Source organism: Colletotrichum aenigma (genome assembly GCF_013390185.1).
Source record: "Colletotrichum aenigma strain Cg56 chromosome Unknown KSG_Cg56_contig04, whole genome shotgun sequence".
Taxonomy (NCBI): Eukaryota; Fungi; Ascomycota; class Sordariomycetes; order Glomerellales; family Glomerellaceae; genus Colletotrichum; species Colletotrichum aenigma.
In genome coordinates this window covers 3,943,231-3,963,683 of record NW_023500910.1, presented here as the reverse complement: position 1 = coordinate 3,963,683, position 20,453 = coordinate 3,943,231, and the positions used below count along the sequence as shown (strand labels likewise).

The window sequence follows — 20,453 nt, the reverse complement described above, 5'->3', positions numbered from 1 at the left end:
GCAGCAGCTATCCCAAGGTGCCCGGATCCGTTTGCCTTTGCGAGAGACTTGGCAGGTGGTGCGTACAAATAGGCCTCAGAACACTCGAATTTTGCCTGCTTCCTCATCGAACTTGGACTCCGTGTTCGCCAAGATCTCCAAAAGACGACATCACACTCTTTCGAGTTATCCCGGCACCTCTATCCGTCAGTCGTTTCCAACCCTCGGACACCATGAGGCTCCTCCTCCTCCACCCAGTAATCCTCATCCTCCTCGCCGCCCTGACAAACCTCGCCTCCGCCTCCTCCGCCAAATGCTCCCGCTGGAAAGACGGCATCCCCATCACCAAAAACTTCGTCATCCCCATGTACCGCCGCTACTCCATCGAGGTCAGCGGCATGGACGAGGGCGAAGACGTGCCCGCGCTGTGCGGCACGCTCTGGAAGGAGCTGAAGCAGTTCAAGGGCAGCTGCGTCGTCTCCGTCGACAAGCCGACGTGCGAGGCCAACGGCCCCACGGCGCTCCAGTGGTCTTTCAGCGTGGGGCTGGGGTGTAATAAGGGGATGGTACACGCGGCGTGGTGGGATTCTACGAAGAATCGGCTGGGGAAGATTGAGTGTTAGAACGCTTGAGAAGATGTGATGGTTGTCGCGATGAGCTGTACATATTCTGGCCTGCGACTGCCCTATTGTTTTGAAACCGAGGACTGCGTTTGGGGTTTGGCTTGCCACCAGACGTAATCGAGGATGGACTGACCAGTTGATAAGGTCAACTCGCTCATCATCTACCGCTGCTACTGCCCCGTTTCTCCTCCCTGTTAAAGGGCGTGTATATTCATAAATGACTAAAACCTGTATTGGGTCGTGGGCATCTCATAATAGTGTCTATATATCCTGCAAGGTACGCTTAACGATGCGGTCTCAGCAGCAAGCTTTTCGAGACCAGTTCATTTAGTACTCTGTGAGACCAGATGCTAGCAGAAGGCCTTATCTTTGATAAGACAACCCCAAGATCGGCAATCTAGAGCAATCAGTCATGTGTGTTATGATATAGTCAATTGACGGGCGTAACATTTCTTTTGAGTGTTCGGGCTAGATCTAGTAACTTTTTGATGGGAATATACAGGTTCCCTTTTTGTTTCCGTGGACCATCCTCAGCATAAACCTCCTCAAATTCCAGATTTTCCAAAGGCAGTTCAATCTAATGAGACACCAAGTCCCCCACAGGAAGCAACAGCTTAGACGCTGAGCTGCGCGGTGCCAGACTTGTTGATGTAGTCGGCGTAGGGGGCAAGAGCCTTCTGGATGGGACCACCCGGGCCAACGTAACGCTCGACGATAGTTCCGGAGCGTCCGGTGTACAGAGCGGGGTCCAGAATGTTGTCCAGCTCTGCGTGGACAGGCGCAAAGTACGGGGTCGCCCGGATACGCTCGATCAGGTCGTTGGCGCCTCCCTCCTTCTTGACGACGTCGCTGGCCTGGTGGGACAGAACACGGATCTCCTCGTGTGCGTCCTGGCGAGAGCCGCCCTTAGCCACTAGCTTCATGATAATGTTCTCTGGCGATGGACGTTAGCACTCGCCCAGATCCTGGGGAACCCGATGGACAGGAAAAATGGCTGTAACACGGAAGCTGCGTTGGTAGAATCAGGGCCATTGAACGATATACGTTTGAGTCGGACGGGTTGAGGTTGATCCTTCGTTGGCGTTTGAAATGCTGTCATTCCCGATGACGTATTGTTTTGGGGGCTTTTTCCAGCGGAAAACAATTCGAACCAAAACAAACTAATACCTTCTCATGGCCCTGAATCTACTACTTTTAGCAGACCCTTAGATTTTCTTATTGCGGCTCACGTCGCATCCAGAGTCTAGTCAGGACCCGCATATTCTACTCACACAGCGAACTCTACGTTCACATTGACGTATCACGAGAGCATGCTGAAGAACAGGGATGATGACCTCAAAAGACTTTTGGTTGCGGCCATTTTTCCTGTCCAAAGGGTGATGGGAAGAGCGAAAGACTTACCGGTCGCCATGAACGGAAGCTCGTCCATCACGCGGGCGTGGATACGCTTAGGGTAGACGACCTTTGATTTTGTGAATAAGTTGTTCAGATGGGAGAAGGCGAAGACTTACCAAGCCAGAGGTCACGTTGTCCAGTCCCAAAAGAATGGCGTCGGCAAGGAGGAACATCTGGGTTCGTTAGTTTCAAGAGTTTCAAAGCTGAGTGAGTGAGCAAACCTCTGGGATATCAATTCGTCTGATGGCAGAGTCATCGAGGGTACGTTCGAACCACTACGCTGTGTGTCAGAGATACCTAGTCCAGCGATGCTTCGATTCTTACCTGGTCCGCAAAAGTATCCGCGAAGTTGACGGGCAATGAACGAAGTTTCCTTCCCAAGGAGCAAATGCGCTCGCTCTAGATTTTGTTAGCATGTATTGGCGTGATGTGAAAGCTGGTGGGACCAAAGTTGAGCAGGCGGGGGCGGGGAGTGGTTCTCGACATAGAATTATGGTCTGACGAGTCCAGGGGGAAAAGACAACTACGCACTCTCATGGGGTTTCTCTTGTCTATGTTCAAGTCAGCTTCAATTCGATATAAAACCTCTTTTTCGACAATGAAATTTCTTTTCTTTTTTGGTGTAAAAGGGGCTGGATTGGGGACGAGAGTGTGAAACTTACAAGCCATGGCGCTTGATCCGATCTGGTCCTTCTCGAAAGGCCTAGTCGAACGTTAAGAAATCTGTTCAAAAGGATCACTTTATCTTGGTAACTCACTCCTCGATCTCCTTCTGCGTAGCGAGGTGACGCAGGTCGTTGGTGATGTGCATCGCGGTGGCACCGAGGCCAGCAATGGCGTTGGACACATCCAAATCGACCTTACGGCTGTAAGTCTGGACTGAGATGTCGTATACACCTGTTTCGAAGCCAGCCAACTCGCACAGGCGCTCATTCAGCTTGTCAATCTTCTCTCCGTCGCCGTGGTAGACCTCCATGAAGGAAGCCTGAGTGCCGGTGGTACCCATCGCACCACGGAAACGCAGTTCCTTGCGCTGAATCTCAATGTTCTTCAAGTCCCTGGCCTGGAATTCTGTCAGCACGGTGCAATTAACATTGGCAGGGCACTAACCAGGTCCTGAATCCACTGAGTAGCGCGACGGCCAACGGTGACTAAGAGATGATGGTCAGCCTTTTGGTTTTTTAGCAACGCTGACGATTTTCATGCGCCCTCAAACATTGATTGAGCGGCATCTGAAAATAGCCTGTCTTGAAGCGTGCAAGGAGAGGAAGTGAACGCACTCAGCTGGGCGGGCTGGTAGTGGGTGTAGCCGAGGGTGGGGAGACTGCGATTTATCAGAAAAGGTGCCCAGTATCGGGGGCCTGGTGGTGTCCTCACTCCTTGTGCTCGAGAGCAAACTTAGAAAGGTTGTCGATCACCTTGGCCAGCTTGGGCAGCAACAAGTCCATGGCATCTCTCATCAGAATCAACTCGGCATTGTCAGTGACATAGCCTAGTTCATCTGGTTAGCCATATTCTTAGGAGAGCTATGTGAGAGAATGTTTACACGAAGTTGCTCCGTAATGGATGATGGGGGCAGCTGCAGGAGCGACTTGCCCAAAGGCATGGACGTCTAAGTCGTGTCAGTCAAATGGCAGTGAGACTGGGAGAAAAGTCAGCAGTAATAACTCACGGGCCATCTACGGATTGTCAGTAACTCTCGGATGATTTGGCATTCGGATAACATACAACATCGTGGCGGCGTCTCTTCTCCTCAACAGCGGCCACCTGGAAGTCCTCGTCCGTGACGGTCAGGTGCTCTTCCATCTGCTTCAACGCCTCGTCTGTGATGCCCTCAACGCCAGTCTCCTTCTCGGCTTGGGCAAGGAAGAGCTTAATACTTTGTCAACAGAATTCGCCGTAATTTGAGAGACTTCTACCCACCCATAACTTGCGCCAGGTCGAGTGTCTGGATCTCGCTCCGAAGAGCGTTTTCATCTCGGGGCTAGCATATCTGCCGTCGAGCGGGGTTGCGTACGTGTCGAAGCCCATCTTTTTCTTGTTTGTGGAGGCTGAACTCAAAAGCTGGAAGATGAGTTTATGAAGACGCAAAATTGAAGACTTGAGTCAACCCGAAGTTTTCCGTTCAGAAAAAAAGCTGTCTGAGTTACCAGTGAGGTGACCCCGCCATCTGCCACACTGACCCCGCGGTGCTGTTTTTGGCAGGCGGTCAGAAAACCCCAAGTGCCCCGGCAGTCCACTTCAGCAAGCCGACCGGTGACCCCTGCCGGTCGGGTCCTCTTACCTCATCTTAGGAAGCACGAATCAAGGTACATCGGCTTGGCCCAAGCTTCAGCCAACTCTTGTTTGGTTGCTCTCCAGCCACCATCGACCAACTAACTACATTCCACTTCATCATCAGTCGGAGCCTGTCGTTGTAGCTCTTTGAGTGCTGAAGCTGGATCTGGGATGCGCTTCCCATCGCTTCTCATCTCTTGTAGTCAACAGAACTCCTGGTTCAGGGGGTAATCAGTGCACGATGAGAGCCCTCGATGAGACCCAGTGAGTGCGCGTCGCATCATCACAACAGCCCTGACATCATCCTCACCGACTAATCCAATACACAGGACCCGATGGGCCGAGACGTTGAAGTATGCATGCATTCTGCCTGATTTACAGCGCGCAGTAAAATACAATGGCTCATCAAGTCCGTGTATCTCGGGCTGTAGGTCTGTTTGCTGGAAGGTCAGTGTGAACTGAGTGCAGCCCGTAGTCTCATGCCATTTCAAGCTGACCAGCGCACACACCCAGGCTTTCCTGCTTTTTCAGACTGCAGAGGTTGCAGAGTGGGCGCAACACATTTCCGAATCCCGTGATTACTACTCTCGGCAGCGCGACCATTTCTTGAAGTTCATAAAGCATCCCGAAGAGCTTGCCAAAGTCGCCGTTGATCCTCTGACGGATGATCCGAAGGTCAGCATCCCGGCATTGTTATTATCATATGCCGACATGCTCACCTCCCCTCCCAGTCCCCTTGGAACACCGTCCGGCAGGACGAGATTATTCGAGCAGAAATCGCGCAGGACGTCCGTCGCCTCCCAGACGAGCCATTTTATCACGAAGAACGAATTCAAACGATGATCATTGATGCGCTATTCGTGTACTGCAAATTGCATCCGAACAGCGGTGGCTACCGTCAGGGCATGCATGAACTTTTCGCGCCCATTGCATATGTCGTCAACCAAGATACGCTGGACCGCGAAAGCCTCTCTTCGAGTGGTGCTACGGCAGATGAGACAATGCTCACAGTGCTTGATTCGTCCTACATCGAGCATGACACCTTTGCGATGTTCTCAAAGATCATGGAGAAAGCGAAGGCGTTTTACGAAGTTAAGGATTCCATTTCTAGAGCAGCACTGGCATCCGCTTCCAAGGATCGGGCAGAAACCTCGGCCATCGTCGAGAAGAGCAAGTACATCCACGAGGTTTGCTTGGCAAAGGTCGATCCTGAGCTCGCAAACCATCTCAAAGATATTGAAATCCTGCCACAGATCTTTCTAATGTAAGTGCTTCAGGCTAGAATTTTCTGCCACTCCTGCTAACACAGGTCTCAGTCGTTGGATCCGCCTTCTGTTTGGGCGCGAGTTCCCATTTGATCAATGCCTCGTACTCTGGGATACCATGTTTGCCGTCGACCCGTCGCTGAACTTGATCGATCTTATTTGCGTTGCTATGCTCATTAGGATCCGCTGGAGTCGTAAGTCTTTTCACACCTTCAGTGATTTCTCAATTAACACCTCCTAGTGCTCGAAGCAGACTACTCTGTTTGTTTACAATTGCTCTTGAAATACCCAGCCCCCGAAGCTCCCCATGGCCCACACACGTTCGTGGACGATGCAGTGTACCTCAGAACGCATCTTAATATGTCAGGTGGCGCGTCACTTATCTTGAAATACACGGGGAAGATGCCGAGCTCAACACCGACGCCATCGGCTGGTAGCTCGCGGCCATCGACGCCGATGGGTCAAGCATTCTCCTCGTTCAGGCACCGCAACAAGGGAGCCCATTCCCCAATACCGTCCCCAGGCAGGTTCATCCAACAGCAAGGCGGCGTGGAGGCTTTGTTTCAAGGTGCCGCCAAAAACATGCTCGAAAGGAGCGAGAAGCTCGGCATTAACCAGGCCGTTCGGGATGCCATGGGCGAAATCAAAAGAAACATGCAAGGTCTTAACGACGTGCGCTACTCGCCTCGTGTGGCGAGGCAGCTGCTCAATGACGAGACGGCGGCCCAGGCAGTGGCCGCATTGGAGAGAAGAAATAGACTATTGGCCAACATGCTAGACGAGACGGTTTCTAGTCTGAGATCTCTGGCTACATCTGATCTGGATAACAAGGTTAAGACCCTAGAACTTGTCGAAGTCGCCGCCGCGAAGGTCCAGTTCGTCAAGGTGTACTTGGAGGATTCCACCATCGAGGTCCCGGATCTGGAGAGCATCGCAAGTCCAACATCCGAGGATATCAAAGAAGAGGCCCCGATGGACATCGGACCAGACGATAGCGCTGTGCTCGGTGGAATGCCTGCCCCTGAAAACGTCGCAAATGGTATTTCAACTCTGTCGCTTCAAGAACACGGTAAGCCGAAATCTTCGGATCCGCAACCGATTCTGCCTGATGCAATGGAGATCACCGAAGACAGCCTTCCTACTCAGCCATCGGAGGCGCCATCAGTGTCGGTGCCAAGCCCAGCATCTGTAACACCCTCACCGAAGGTCCAGCGGCCTCAACCGCCGATCCCAACTCGATCAACTCTCGCACAGTCTTCGTTCTCTTGGATGCTCGAGCCGGACCAGTCGGCGCACTCAGCAACGCCGCCGCAGCTACCCAAGGCTACTTCAGGAGGTAACCACAAGAAGCGGCCTTCTGGGAATATCAGCAGAGAGCGCAACGCATTTCTCTTTGGCGAGGTTGTGGCCGAGTCAGAGGACCAGAGCAAACCGGTCAAGTCGGACGATATTTTTGGACTACAGCCGATGGGCAAGTCGAAGTCCCCTTTTGCATGAAATACACATTGCAGGTTTAGAGTCACATAACGATTACGAAGTCGATATGGAAAGCTGTGGCGGCATGCTTATGATGAGGTTACGACGCGTTGCATAATTCCTTAGAAGGCTTGAAGTCTACACAGCATAATGCTATGGTAATGGTCATCGTCTCTCTGCTCCATGGCTCCAATGCATTATGTTGGAACAAATGGCAGGCTCTATCGATGCTGTGCCGCAAATATTGATACTGTGCTTCACCTGTCTCTGCTACCTGAGCATTCGGGGCCTCTTGCCAGGCTCGCTCTCAGGATTTCGACGGGTACCAGACCGATCTTTCCTTCCCCTGTCTAGTGACAATCAGATGATGTCGAGGAGCCAACTTGTTGGAGCCGGGTGCCAGGAAGGTACGTTGCTTGTGGCTACCCATGCATCAGTGTCCAGAGTTCCACATTCGTCACCGTTTACTGACAACTTCACATCGTGGAACCAACAGTAGACAATTTGTGCGCGCAAACCTCGCTTGGTGCTCCCTGTTCCGACACACTTCTCATTCGCCTCAAAGGACCTCTGGCAATCCACATCTCATCAATCGGGCCCCCAGCTAAGATCTGAATGGACAGTAGATGCATTGCCTCCTACGTGCCCCGTTCCACAGCACACCGAAAGCAACAAGATCTGCCCACTGCCACGATTCCATATCCTGGGGCTCGGGGGCGGTGTCGCCTCGTCCAACGGCGCACACGCACGCCAAATCCAACAAGCCCTGAAGACATCAACATCGTCGAGCCAACTGATCCTTCGAGAATGCTTCCATGCGGGCTTGACAACAGTCACTAACGTGCATTCAGCAACGCCACCACACGCGAGAGCCCAAGCCATTGACGCTAATCGAGGAAAACACACAGTCCAAAGCGGCCGGATCACCAACCTGGAACCAACAACCACTTCCTCGACAACCCTTGCTCGAGTGGAGACGACCAAAGAAATTCAACCTCTCCCAACCCTGTCAACGGTAGCAAACACGCAGCAGAACCATCCGTCTTCATCGTCACTAACAACAAGCGTATCCACCCTTCTTCATGAATCCGTTATCCTATACAACCCTAATTTGAATTCTACAACTACAGGGGTTGCTTGAAATTCAGCAAAGACACTCGGGAAACACCCTCTCCAGGGGTTCGTCGTTCTCGACCCGGAGTCCCGACTCTAACACACTTGGCAACCCCTAAGTTAACTCTGTGCTGCTTGACAAACCTGCGGCACACACCTTGAAGAGGACGCATCCCAACCTAACGGCACGTTATCTGTCTGTGTCTGGCCTGTGGCACCACACCCCAACTCCCTGAAAACCCTATACCCAAGGATGCGTCACATGGCCTCCCGATTTCATCAAGAGCAATCTACTTGGCTGAAAAAGGCAAGCAAACAAGCAAACAATTCAGCAGCTTTGGCTATCTTGTAAACTGCTACACGCCCCTCGGTGCCCCCGGTAGTACAAGTTCTTTATGCTTTCAACGGTCTGTCACTTCTGAACCGACGCCACTAACGGTCAGATAGTTCCGATAGTCTGGTTCGTAATATGGTTTGGATACCATGATAGGTGCAAACACGAGAACCAACCCTCGCATCCCCACACTGGCAACCATCGTCAGGATTCTTCATCTCTTCATCACCACCGCATCACACCCCTTCGTTAGCCTGCCTGCCCCAGTGTGGTGCCCCTGTAATATTCGACAACAATAGGGCGTCCGGTGAAAGCCCATGTTCCTGCGTCGAGGAAACAAGCCACCACACATGGCTCATCCTCATCTCTTGTCTTCTCCTCCAGCCGCCAGTTTGCCCAGCACACGCCCCTGCTGACCGAAGAATGCCATGTCAGCTTCCCTCCCCCAACACCAACGCCAACGCCGTGCGTCTACAGGCGCTGCCCGCATCATCCAATGCCTACCCAGCCTCACGGCCTCACCACACAGCCCTGATCTCCTAGAGACCTGTCCTGCTTCACGCCCCGGCACCATCAAGTCCGAACCTGCACCCCAAACCAAGCAATCGCCAACTCATCCCACATACACATCTCTCCCCAAGCCACCCAACGGCCCTCCATGACTATGCTACGGCCGTATGAAGAAGATGCTGTTCATACCTGCCCGAACGCCCTGCGCCAGGCGGCCACACAGCAGTACTGCACTGAACTTGCTGATGGGGGAGGGATTCCGCCCAGCATGCAGGGGTCGAGACACGACAGCCGTCAGAAGACAGGTGTTTGCCTCGCCCCGTTCTGCCTTATTCCCTCCTATTCCCCAAATAATCTTCTTCCCAACGTGGCCCCAAACCCCCTGATCCCAGACGCCCTCTCCCAGTTTCAGTGCCCTATTGTTCAAGCCCAGGACAATGGCGGGCCCAGACGTCGACGACAAAGCAGCCGCATGATGATCTGCTCCCCCAACTCCCATCAAAGACCCAGTCTCAGCGGGTTCTCTCTTACATTTCAGGAAATCACAAAGGGAAAGTCATTCAGCTGACCCATTGATTCATCTGAGCACACAAGGAGTGGAGGTTCGCTTGGTTCGGTTTCGAGTCTTTCAGTATTGAGCATCTTGAGGCGCTCCCTGTGTTCGTCTAAATCTACTATTATCCTACCCTTGTCCCGGGTGGGAAAGATGGTTTCTATATACAACCAGGGCAGCAAAAATGGCCAACCCCGTGAGAGACATGTACAGACGGGGCTTCCAACCCGCCCCAAACCTCCTCCGCTCCCCCCGCAGGAAAAGCAAGACCATCGTGAATGCAGAGAAACACACTTCGTATATCATAATCCCTGAGGCGAATCGCCCCTTGAGATGTAAGAAAAGGTTGGGCCCCTTTGATGATGTTTGAAAACGGACAATAAGAGAAAATCAAGCCAGACAAGCTGACCACGGCCCTTCCCCCGGGCCTCCCGACGCGCGCCTGGTATCTCGTTTTGCCCATGACACCTGCCTCCCCTTCCAAATGTAGCAACTCCGGTTTTTTTCATTTCATTTCCCACCGTGAATTCCCATGAGTCCCGTCCTCATCGTCTCGGCATCCCAATAAAAGACAAAAAAGAATGAGGCAAACAGGGTGTCAGTCGACGACCTATAGAGGTGCCAGCAAACATACCCTTGCGCTTCAAAGAAACGTTGTAATCTCTACCGGGGAGATCGTCGAATAGAAGAGGGAAAGCAAACGATGTAAAGGAATAAAACTCCCTGCCAAAAACAAGCACCCCCTTGATTCTTCATCATCGTACACGACCACAGTGTGTTTTTTATAACTTTTTGTGCTTTTGGCTTTTCGCTCGCGGGGTAAAAAGAAAAGGAAAATGATGGCTCTTTTAGAGATTACACACTAATAACCTGATTTTTGTGTATCCTTTTTTGTGATGTGTGATTTTGATTGTGTCCCCTGGTGTAAAGTCTTGGGTGAAGATGTGGAAAAGGGAGAAGAGGACCAGAATTGAGGGGGTTTTTGGGATATCTGTCGTAAGAACGCAGGAGAAAAAAACAAGCAAAATCTCGCAACGGGAGAAGAGAAGAAGTAGTATGCAGAGAAGAGAAGCTAGAGACGGCTGTTTTGGATGGCTCGCCTGCGCTTCTTGCGTTGCTCTGCGGCGTCGAGCTGGGCTTGTCTCGCACGACCTGTAGCTACTGTTAGTTTGGATGCCCTATCTGTGATTGAGTCAATGTAAAACGTACCAACTTTCTCGTACTGCCTCTTGTGCTCCTCCGAGACCCAGGAGTAGGTGATGGCGCGCTCGGGATGCATGGCGAGCAGGCCGATGGAGTTGTTCATCTTCTTGCCCTGCTCGCGGACGTCGCACTGGAAGGTGCGCGGGTTGTCGTCCTCGTCGAAGACGAAGAGGTTGTTCTGGTCCGTGGCGGGGATCTGCTTGTTCTTGCGGTAGTAGACGCCCTGGAGCCCCTGGGGCCCGCGCTTGTGGCCCTTTGCGGCGTCCTCGGGGAAGACGGAGGCGTACTTGGCCTCGACCTCCTTCCAGGAGAGGTGGTGGTCGACGCGGAAGTAGTCGATGAAGTCAACCTGCTGGATGGTGTATTTTACGTTGCAGCGGGAGCCGGTGGGAGAGCGGCGGGGGCGGCGGGAGGGAGAGGAGCCGCCGGTGCGGAGAATCACGGGGAGGCGGTTCGTGAGGCGACGGCCGACGATAGGGGGCGAGAGGGGGTGGCGGTGATGCTGGTGCTGGCTTGTTGTTGGGGAGGGGAGGGCGTCTGGGTAGGCCATAGGCGGGATGGGCATGCGGTAGGCGGTTGGGCTGGGGATGTCGATGCGGGAATCTGGAAAGGAGTTGGTGGACTCGAGGGAGGTCCTACGGGGACCCGTCAAGGGGGTCATGAAGGTTGCTGAGTTTGGCGGTTGAGGGGCGAATTCCGGGTCCGGGAGGCGGAGGTCGAGTTCGCGGAGGCGTGGGAGGGTGATTTGGGCGTTGGCCGAGGACGAGAAACTGCCGTCTTTGGACGTGAAGGAGAGCTGAGAGGAGACCGACGGAAGGAGATCTGGCGATCTTGGTTCAGGCGAGGAGAACTGAGAATTTGTTGATCTCGTCATATCTGAGACTTGACGTGTGAGCCGTCGGTTCCTGCCATGAGTGAGAGAGGGCTTTCCCTACCTTCTGACTTTACGGATGAGAAGCTTTGTGTGGGCGAGGGGAGCGTGGGTGACTTGAGGTTGAAAGATGCCATGGAGGCGAGTGTGGTTGCGACTTCCACTTCGTGACGCTGACCCGTTGACGGGGGCTGCTGCTTCGAGTCGTAGCGGACATCGACGTCCATTCTGTCGTCGTAGCCAAAGGAGGAGGAGAGACTTGGGAGAACTCTGGGGACGTCGTCGTTGCGGGCTTGAGTGAGGCTGCTTGGCGGAGGCAGTCTGTCCATGCCGTGCCGGTGTTCTTGTAAGCCAACAAACATCTTGCCTGATGTTGATGATGATGAGGTTGTGTGAGGTGTCGACGAGGTAGGTGATCCAAAGATAACGAGGTCTGAAGGGCAATGAGAACCTGGCACCTGCGGAGATCTTATCGATGAAGAATGGTGAAGGAAGTTTGGGGGCGAGGTATGGTGATGATCGGGAAAGGAGAGACGAGACGAGTCATCGACAACGGATCGGACCCTGATTATCAACTTCTACCCGTCCGCGATGGATCTGGGTTGTCTCTAGGTTATACGTCTTCTTTTTCTGTTGTGTCGTCTGGGCCCCTGGTCTTCCCGCTTCCTCTCTCACTCACTTAATCTACGCCTGGGAGAGAAAAAAAAAATAGGGACCCTGGTTCGGCTTGGTTGGTAGTCGGTCGAGTCGACACGACCGGGGGTGTTTGAGTTGAAGACGACGAGCAAGGTTTAAGGGCTATTAGCTCTAAGCAAGGGCCTAGGGAGATCGGGCTCCGCCAGGAGGCTTCTTGACAGCGAAAAAGCCGTTTCTTATTTCTTGCGGTGCAGACGCAGCCAAAGGGTAGATCCATGGCATGTATCCTGCACGTCGCCCAATCTGTCGAGTCTCTCTCTGGACTGGCGGCCGAAAGGTGTGTGGTGTGGTGTGCCCCTCCTCCTCCTTCTCCGCCGCCTCCTCCTCTCCGAGCCTGCCTCGCTCTGGGGACACGATCCCGGTTCGTCATCTTTGAGCAATTGGGTCTCTGGCGCCCCTCTTCCAATTGTGTAATGCGTTTTCAGTGTCTATCGGTATACCTTTGGAACGCCACCCTGCTTATGAGTGGACGAACAAGGGTTTTGGAGGCTACGGGGACTGTGGGAGGCGGGTAGCAAACAAGGCTCTGACCTGTTTGGGAATGACGAGGATTGGGTGTGAGATGGCAGGCATGCATTGTGAGACGGGGAGGTGTGAGGATCAAAGAAGAGGGAAATGGACCGCGGGAAGGAACTTGCGGGCGCAGGTGAGGGTTTTGCAGGTTTGCAAGGGAGACTTAATCCGCATGTCGACCTTGGACCAAATAGTCGAGATGACGGTGCATGTAGAGGGGGAGGAGGACCTTTCGGGGGAGCTGCAGTAGGCGGTACTATTAAGGACGGGTAGCGTGTGCTGCTGTGTGTACCTCCCTACATCAATATGTGTGTGGGCAACCTTACTACAAGGTGCGTTGCGTCCGTTGTCCTGCCGTTGCGCGCAGGCCGCAGGTTGGTGGTATTCGGGACCTGCTGCACAGTCGATATTCTCCTCTCCGGGGGCGCTAGTCTTAGATCGAGCTGCGCGTCACAGCTGGGTGCGTGAGGGTTTGAAGGGTAGTACTGGCCCGGGGGGCCAAGCCGCGAGTTCCACTGTCTTTCGGACGTAGCAGAGACGAATAACGGATGATGGGGGTGTTTTTTTTTTCTTTCATTTTTTTGCATTGGGTTTTGTTCCATGGCGATTCGGGGCCGCGGGTGTGAAAGGGGGTGTGGATAGCGAGAATATGCACTTGGGAGCATGTTGTATCCATTGGTTGGTGGGGATGGCGCCAGCCGAAAGAAGTGGTCGAGCAAGCGTCCAGTGTGTGAAATGTGTGATGAGAAACAGAGCAACTGTGAAAGTGACAGTGACAGTGACAGTGCGTTGGAGAGCAGAAAGACAGAACCGCAGACACAAGCTGCAAGCATATCATCTGTCCATAGTGCGGCGTGCTGTGCTTTGCTTTGCCTTGTGCGACCTCCAGCCTCATCAGCAGTTGGACCAACGCGCTCTTGTCATTGGCTCTTGTTGGGTCCTCCCAAGCCTGACCTGGGACTCGAAGATGAGGGTCATAATCGGTTGAAGTATTGTCGTCCCGGATTTCTGGAAGCGAGTGCAATAATAGCAGACATGGCCCTGGCTCTGCCTCCAGCATGCTCTGCACAAAATGACAAAATGCGGTTGTCGAGTTTGCTTGCCTTGGGGCCGCCCATTGTTGTTATTGTCGTTGCCGTTTCATTTGGCCCATCCATGCCGCCCATCCATCCCGTACAATACGATGACATCCGTCTGAATCCCACACACACACACACACTCCCATGTGTTTGCAGCGTGGCCTGCTACCGGTGTCGAGAGTCGGTGTGATTCTGCATCGCGCTGCGGAATGGAACGCCCATTCTATTCGGCCACCTGCCTCTCGCTTTCCTCTCTCCTCCTTTCTCGGATCTCTCTCCACACACCCAGTAGCCAAAGTCACTCACGACGACGACCAAGTCTGCAAAGCTGCAATCTCGCAGGCGAATCCCCCTTCGTAATAACTCAGGTTTCTGTCTGAGATGCATTTCTGATTTGAGAGCGATAATCACACTACCACATCGGTCCCGCTCACGGAGGGATCGATGAATGGCGGCCGATTGAAAGCACCACGCGGTAGTCGTCGACTGCAGCCGCCTTACCGCCGCCCGTCAAGGGTCTGGGAACACGGTTTGTGGGGCCGCCGTCCTGTCTGGCCTCGAGCTCGTCCGTTCGATTCTTGCGGGGACAGCCCGACGAGGGTGGGCAAGGCGCACACGGCAACCTGCTGCTGAAGTTCCCAGGTTCCTACCACCTCTTCAACACCCAGTTTTGGCAGCGTTGGCAAGGTTGGGTACACTTAGGTCAACCATGACCAGGGGGGAGGGGTGTCACTTGGCTGACTTCGTTGTAGCGTAATTTGCGCAAGGTCGCCATGACCGCATCTGGATCTTCATCATGATTCGAGACGCTGGAATAAGAAAGCGTCGCCGCCACAGATTTCGATGGCCAGATGGGCGGCGGATGGCGGAACACGTCTTGCTGGGGGTCCCGACCCGGACTCCCCACACCACACAAGAAGCATACATACGGATAGCATGTAACGGTCTTCTTGTGGTACAGTGCAATGCATCCAAACCTGTCCACATTCGCCCGTCCTGTGCGCCTGCGTCTGCGAACCTGTTGCCGGCCGGCTCACCGTCTGGCCAACGGACCCCAGATTTTCTTATTCCACTCCCAGAAGGTACCCTTTGTCTCGTCTGGACTCTTCACTAGATTCATCCCAAGCGCGCTGTCAAATTCAGGGATCATCCTCCCTTTAGTCAAAGCCACGCGACGATGGCTGGGCGAGTGCGAGGTGCAGGAGCGTTCGCCATGATGTCTTCTTTTCTTTTTCTACTTCTTCGCCCGTCTCCTTTTCTTTACCGCTCTGACGACGGAGCGGTGATAAAATCGCTTTAGAGTCCGAGTTACCGTGTCGAAACCTGGTCATCGCTCGGTCCTGGTTGGACCACCTTCAATAGCTTCTGGTGCGTTGATTCTGCAAACTCGAGCAGCGTGCTCTGTACTAAACCTCACAGCCTTGACTTCGCAGCGAATCGCTCGACGGAACACTTGCATTTTGCAGCAGTTCTTTGTGTCGCCCGTTGCCAATCAGCCCTGAAACCCGGGTTGCTTATTGATTGTTTGGGAAACTTTGTGCGACCCCGCGTGCCGAATGCCATGATGCATATCAATTTCTGGAACCGGCAGCGACGTTGACAACGGAACGCAAGCCACGAGGTCGCGCAATTGTGCCTGACTATGCTCTTAGGCCACGTCTGAATGGTAGCCGTTGAAGGCCGCTTTCGGCCTCCTTCGTGACCGCCTCAACTTGGGTTGCCGAATGTTGACATCTGCAGATGGTTGTGCTAGACCAGCGGCTGCGTTGTTGTCAATAATGCCACCCAAAAGGCTTCGCCCTGCGTTTGTGTGGCTACCCGTCGTTCTTTTTCTGCGTTTCCTTTTGGAACCTGTCTGCAACTCTCTTCAAGCCAATACCCGTCGTCAAAATCCGAAACAGACAAGCTCCCGGCCGGCTTGTCGATATGATCTACAGAAGCATGACGCCCGATTAAGAAATCGTCTATAGCGAGCCATGTACTCTGCTTCCGCCATCGGCTTGTACTTTGAGGCTGGAGTGAGGTTGGCAGAGGCCAGACACGCCCCTCCATCATCGCCTACTCTGCAGTAGACCCAAGGATGTACTTTCCTTTCCCTGCGAAAGGCACATGCGTTTCAAGCAAGTATACCATCCCCGGCTGTACACATGTCAGGACAGACGCTTCGAGGCCTGGTCCATGGCAACAGTATCTCGTGAGAAGATCGGTGAGCGCGAATCCGGCCCTCCTCCTACCTCTTGCGTCGTGCTGCCTACGGCCACCGCTCTTTTGACATAACTGAGATGATCATGAGTTCCCAAGTTCCCCAAGAACTGCATCTTGGCAGGAAGATGGTGTTGCGTGTTTATGAAGCTGAAGTGGCCACTGGCGACACGCCCCGTGTACTCGCCATCTCAACAGGAACGCTCGTCGTTGAGCAGCTGAGTCAAATAGTGTCAACCTTCACCGCTAGGGAGAGATAGACGAGACATACCCGAGGATGATGCCTGGGGTCTCGGCAAAGACACCTAGCAGGCTAGTCGGAAGACGCATCCGGGAGCGATCGGACCCCATGCTGCCGCTGCTCAAGCTTCCAAGCGGACGGAATATCACATATCGAGCTGTAGTTGAATCTGAGCCAGGTACAATAATCTTGTTAGTCGATGTCGTTGTGCCGGCCCCTGATGAGGGCATTTTCAACTGGTCGTGCCACAGTGGACGGGATTTGTTGGGTGGAGACGTATGACGGCGGCACGGTCGTGCCAAGCGGGCCTTCTTCAGCGCAGCGTCACACCAGATCTGCCTCTCATTCTGCTGTTGCGGGCTCTATCCTGTGTGCGGATCCCCTGGGGCTCCAGGAGGGGCCCACGAAATCGCGAGGCTGAGAACAGGCGGGTAAGAGCGGATGTCTGCTGTTGAGCTGCGTGATGATAAGGAATCAGCCGATCAAGGATTCGCCAGTGAGCACCACGAAGACCTTCTCGGTGGCCCAAGGTATCTAGGGATCGAGCCACCTAGGCAGACAACGGAGTGAGTGGGAGCGGCGAGACGCCGGGTACAAGCACGTCAGTCGGCTTGCATGTGCTCATGACACAGGATAGACATTGGGCGCCAATGGCTGTTTTCTGATACGAGAGGTTTTCTTCAGCTGCAGCCGCCAATTTTGGCCGAGGATGATGGTCAGTAAATGCTCGCCGTGAAGCGAGGGTTTTCGCGAGCAGTTCGTACGATAGGCAGCATTCAAAGGCGAAGCGGCAAAAGAGCGTTGAAGTTGGACTTTGGGAGCGTTGAAATGGTGTGGCAGCTGTGAGATGAAAGTGACAGGGGTCATTTTGTCATGGATTTGGGGCTAGCCGCTGCGCTGACTGGCTCGCAGATTTGATGCTACCCAGTCCGTGCCAAAAACATGCAGATGATGCATCCCGCAGCAGCTAGGCAAGTCTATCCGGCATTAGCTGCCATCGTATATCGGCCGCAAGGCGGGTGGTGCGGATCGGTCTCTGGTCAGGTCGCAGAAACCAGGACCTGTCGCAGCCTCGACCCTTTTTGCGACCCGTGAGGAGACCAATTCCTCGCCTCTGGAAAAAGAAAATGCAAATGACGAAGCGCACCGTCAATAAACCTGTTCCTAGAGGCGATGATGACCTGCAGCTCCTCTGTGGGGAGAGGCCTTGTCGGGTCTCACTGTTCCTTCCACCACCACGCCGAGCGCAACGCCAGCGTCCACCTCCGATGACTTCTCGGCCGCGGAAAAGGACTCGTCGCCCGAAAATCTCCTGTAGATCGGCAAGTCGTCAGCGTTTGACAGAGCACAGACTTTGCATAGTCCCCTACGCGAGGGGCCCGGAGCCAAAAAGAAAGGGATGGGCCTTCTGACTCCGAGGGACCCAGTCAGCGGTGGGCACTGGACCGCAACATGGGTTAGGATGAGCCCAAGGTCCCTCATTGGCATCAACACGACAGGAGGCGGGAAAATCCATCTTACCATCCCCTCTCTTCGCCTCCGCTCAAGAAGCTGCAATCACTGTTGAGTTCGCATACCCACCCTCCTCCAACTCCCCGACCATTTCTCCAAGAAGTGGTTTCTGCTGGGGCACCAGCATCAGAACCAGGACCAGGACCTGTTGGTTGTCAGTTGAAAAGACCCATTGCCTGATGATGACGTAGGGATTCGAATCCTACCATCGGTTTCTGACGCTCGTTCCGAAGAAGACGGTGATTTTCTCCGGTACATGCTCAACCCACAGGTGAAGGCTCGGAAGTCTTCCGCATCAATGTTCTCGGGCACATTTCCGGTAAGCACCCGACCAAGCGCAATGATTGAGGCTGCGTGTGAACACAGGACGACGGCGCGCTTGCCCTCGGCATCGCACTGCTCAACGATGGCTTGAACGGCAGCGGCGACGCGGTCGTGCAATTGAGCGATGGTCTCGCCCTTGCGGGCGGGAAACACGCGGCTCTGATACGCTGCATCGAGGTGGCGGAACATGGGCTTCAACACATCCGGCGAGGCCGGCGTCGGGTGGTCAAACGGGGCGGCTCCATACCATTCGCAGAGACCATGCTCGGGGCGAATAACGGTGGCATTGCTCTTAGCGCCAACGTCTTTTTGGGCGCCTTGGTTGATTTCGTCCTCCTTGAGGGAGACAAAGGGCGTGATGGTCTGCAGACAGCGGTAGTAGGGGCTTGAGTAGACGGCATCGATTGGAGGCTCGACGGTCAGGAGGTGGGCGCCGAGTTCCTTGGCCTGGTCGACGCCGTGTGCCGTCAGGGCCGGATCCGAGGGGATTCCTGTGGGCGATGGGATGGAGGCCGTGTAATTGCCCGTTGAAGGGTCGACGAGCCAATTGGATCGGAACTGATGAAGGCCAAGGCTTATTGTCAGAGATGATTCCGGTCAAAACCAACAAGGCCAACTTCCAACGTCTGCACACGCACACCCGCACCACCTCGGGACAAGATCGTCGAGTTCGAGAACCGGATGGGGCTAGGGGGCTTCGGGCGTCGTGGGTTCAAAGCTCCTAGCGGGGGGGGGGGCTGAAGAATCTGTTGTCCCCAAGGAGGGAACTTGACCTTGCACAGCATCCGCAACCACATTGGCATTCTCGTCCCTCATTGGGACTTGTGTGAGGGCCAGGGCGGAGTCGCAGGTGAATGAAGAGGGGATGGGGACAGGGACGGGACCGGAGACGGAAATCGAACCGGATATGACAGAAAAGAGATGATAGGTAGGTAGCAGGCAAGCTAGAAAAGGGAAGCGAGACTTACTCCATGGCGAGTGATGTAAATTACCTCGAGTGACATGATGGGCGGCCGCGTCTCAGACTGCACTGAGCGAGGTGAGGTGAGGTGAGGTAAGATGAGGTGTGTCAATTCCGGCAGGCAGGACGGATGCAGTAAGGTAAATCGAAGGGTAAGGTAGGAATGGGGTCCCTTTTCTCGTGATTGTCGTGCGCGTGTGCGGTGTTGGTTGCCAGATGAAACTGGAAAGCGCAGGGTATCGAGGTGACTGGACTGGATGACTGGGTATCCGTAGGTGCCCGTCCAACGGTAGACGAGGCAAGGCAAGGCAGGCAGGCGTGAAGAGACGTGAATCACCGCAGGTAAATTTGCGGGAAGGGTCCCTGTGACGGCTGCTTGAAGAATTGAAGTCAGAAGAAGGTGGGAGGAGCCCGGACCAGTTCCCCGAATGAAGATGGCCGGGACTGGACCGGGAAGGGGAGGGAAGCCACTGGGCTTTTGCCTAGGTAGGCCGTTGCACGACGAATAGTCGCCAACAACCTCGGCTGACAGCAGCCCGCGCTCCACGCCGTTGACGTTCTGCACCGTCCATCTCAGTCTGCACAGGGCACAGGGCACCCTCAGCACACCTGTGAGTGACAAGGCCGATACCTGCCCTGGTGCCCATCGCTCCCCCGGGGAAGAACCACCCTGCGCACCGAGTTGCGCCAAGTGGGTCCCCTTCCTTCAGCGCCTCGTGGGAGGGCCGCCTGTCATACACATGACTGCCCGAAACCCAACCGGACTGGCCACAGTCAACATGCAAGCCGCATCTCGGGTTGGCAAGCTGGCAATCAGCGCATTCACCGGAAACCTCTAAACGGATGGCCCAGCGTCCCATTGCACCACCGGTCAAGATCCCCGCAACCTGGAATACATCCCTAGTGCGAGTGACCGATCACCAGAATGTGATAGCCCACCCTTCCGTACCTTACCTGCCAACCTGCCTCCCACTCCGTCCCTGACCTACGCCTCGCCTTGCCTTGCCTATCCTATCTTACCTACCTAGGTCGGGTACCTTAGGTCGTCTGTCGCCTGTCACATCACTCTTCAGCCTGCCCTGCTTGCTTCCCGATGTTTGGGCTTGCTTGCTTGCTCCTGCTTGACGGCCACCTTCAGGCTTCTAGCCTCTGCACATGAGTATAAATAAAGAAGAAAAAGGTACTTGGTAGGTACAAACGTGTGAAGCACACCCAAGAACAGGGGTTGCAAATCTCCGCGACACCCTCTCCGCGCCGGGGAACTGTGACTCTGCAGCAGCATATACACAATCATGTCGTAAGTATTTCCATCCAAACACGGTAAAA

At 54.3% G+C, this 20,453-nt stretch overlaps 5 protein-coding genes across 5 annotated transcripts; 2 read left to right on the top strand and 3 right to left on the bottom strand.

Moving 5' to 3' along the window:
- Window positions 1-212: 212 nt before the first annotated feature.
- Window positions 213-602, top strand: CGCA056_v006902 (uncharacterized protein; the record flags this gene model as incomplete). The annotated part of the gene is made up of 1 exon (XM_037322151.1): window positions 213-602. The coding sequence occupies one exon, from the start codon at window positions 213-215 to the stop codon at window positions 600-602; it is 390 nt and encodes a 129-aa protein (XP_037179814.1).
- Window positions 603-1,216: 614 nt separating this feature from the next.
- Window positions 1,217-4,028, bottom strand: ADE13 (Adenylosuccinate lyase; the record flags this gene model as incomplete). The annotated part of the gene is made up of 15 exons (XM_037322150.1): window positions 1,217-1,536; window positions 2,004-2,064; window positions 2,114-2,170; window positions 2,219-2,272; window positions 2,322-2,396; window positions 2,529-2,548; window positions 2,660-2,700; window positions 2,756-3,060; window positions 3,108-3,148; window positions 3,278-3,321; window positions 3,375-3,489; window positions 3,544-3,609; window positions 3,670-3,676; window positions 3,726-3,869; window positions 3,921-4,028. 15 exons carry the CDS (start codon window positions 4,026-4,028, stop codon window positions 1,217-1,219), a joined length of 1,458 nt encoding a protein of 485 aa, XP_037179813.1.
- A 487-nt stretch (window positions 4,029-4,515) lies between these two features.
- On the top strand, window positions 4,516-7,036 carry TBC1D5 (TBC1 domain family member 5; the record flags this gene model as incomplete). The annotated part of the gene is made up of 6 exons (XM_037322149.1): window positions 4,516-4,538; window positions 4,604-4,721; window positions 4,788-4,949; window positions 5,006-5,538; window positions 5,591-5,733; window positions 5,781-7,036. The coding sequence occupies 6 exons, from the start codon at window positions 4,516-4,518 to the stop codon at window positions 7,034-7,036; spliced, it is 2,235 nt and encodes a 744-aa protein (XP_037179812.1).
- A 3,561-nt stretch (window positions 7,037-10,597) lies between these two features.
- On the bottom strand, window positions 10,598-11,961 carry CGCA056_v006899 (uncharacterized protein; the record flags this gene model as incomplete). The annotated part of the gene is made up of 3 exons (XM_037322148.1): window positions 10,598-10,677; window positions 10,735-11,604; window positions 11,664-11,961. The coding sequence occupies 3 exons, from the start codon at window positions 11,959-11,961 to the stop codon at window positions 10,598-10,600; spliced, it is 1,248 nt and encodes a 415-aa protein (XP_037180061.1).
- A 5,886-nt stretch (window positions 11,962-17,847) lies between these two features.
- Window positions 17,848-19,170, bottom strand: TFC7 (Transcription factor tau 55 kDa subunit; the record flags this gene model as incomplete). Its single annotated transcript, XM_037322147.1, has 3 exons — window positions 17,848-17,987; window positions 18,049-18,724; window positions 19,135-19,170. The coding sequence occupies 3 exons, from the start codon at window positions 19,168-19,170 to the stop codon at window positions 17,848-17,850; spliced, it is 852 nt and encodes a 283-aa protein (XP_037180060.1).
- Window positions 19,171-20,453: the final 1,283 nt, after the last annotated feature.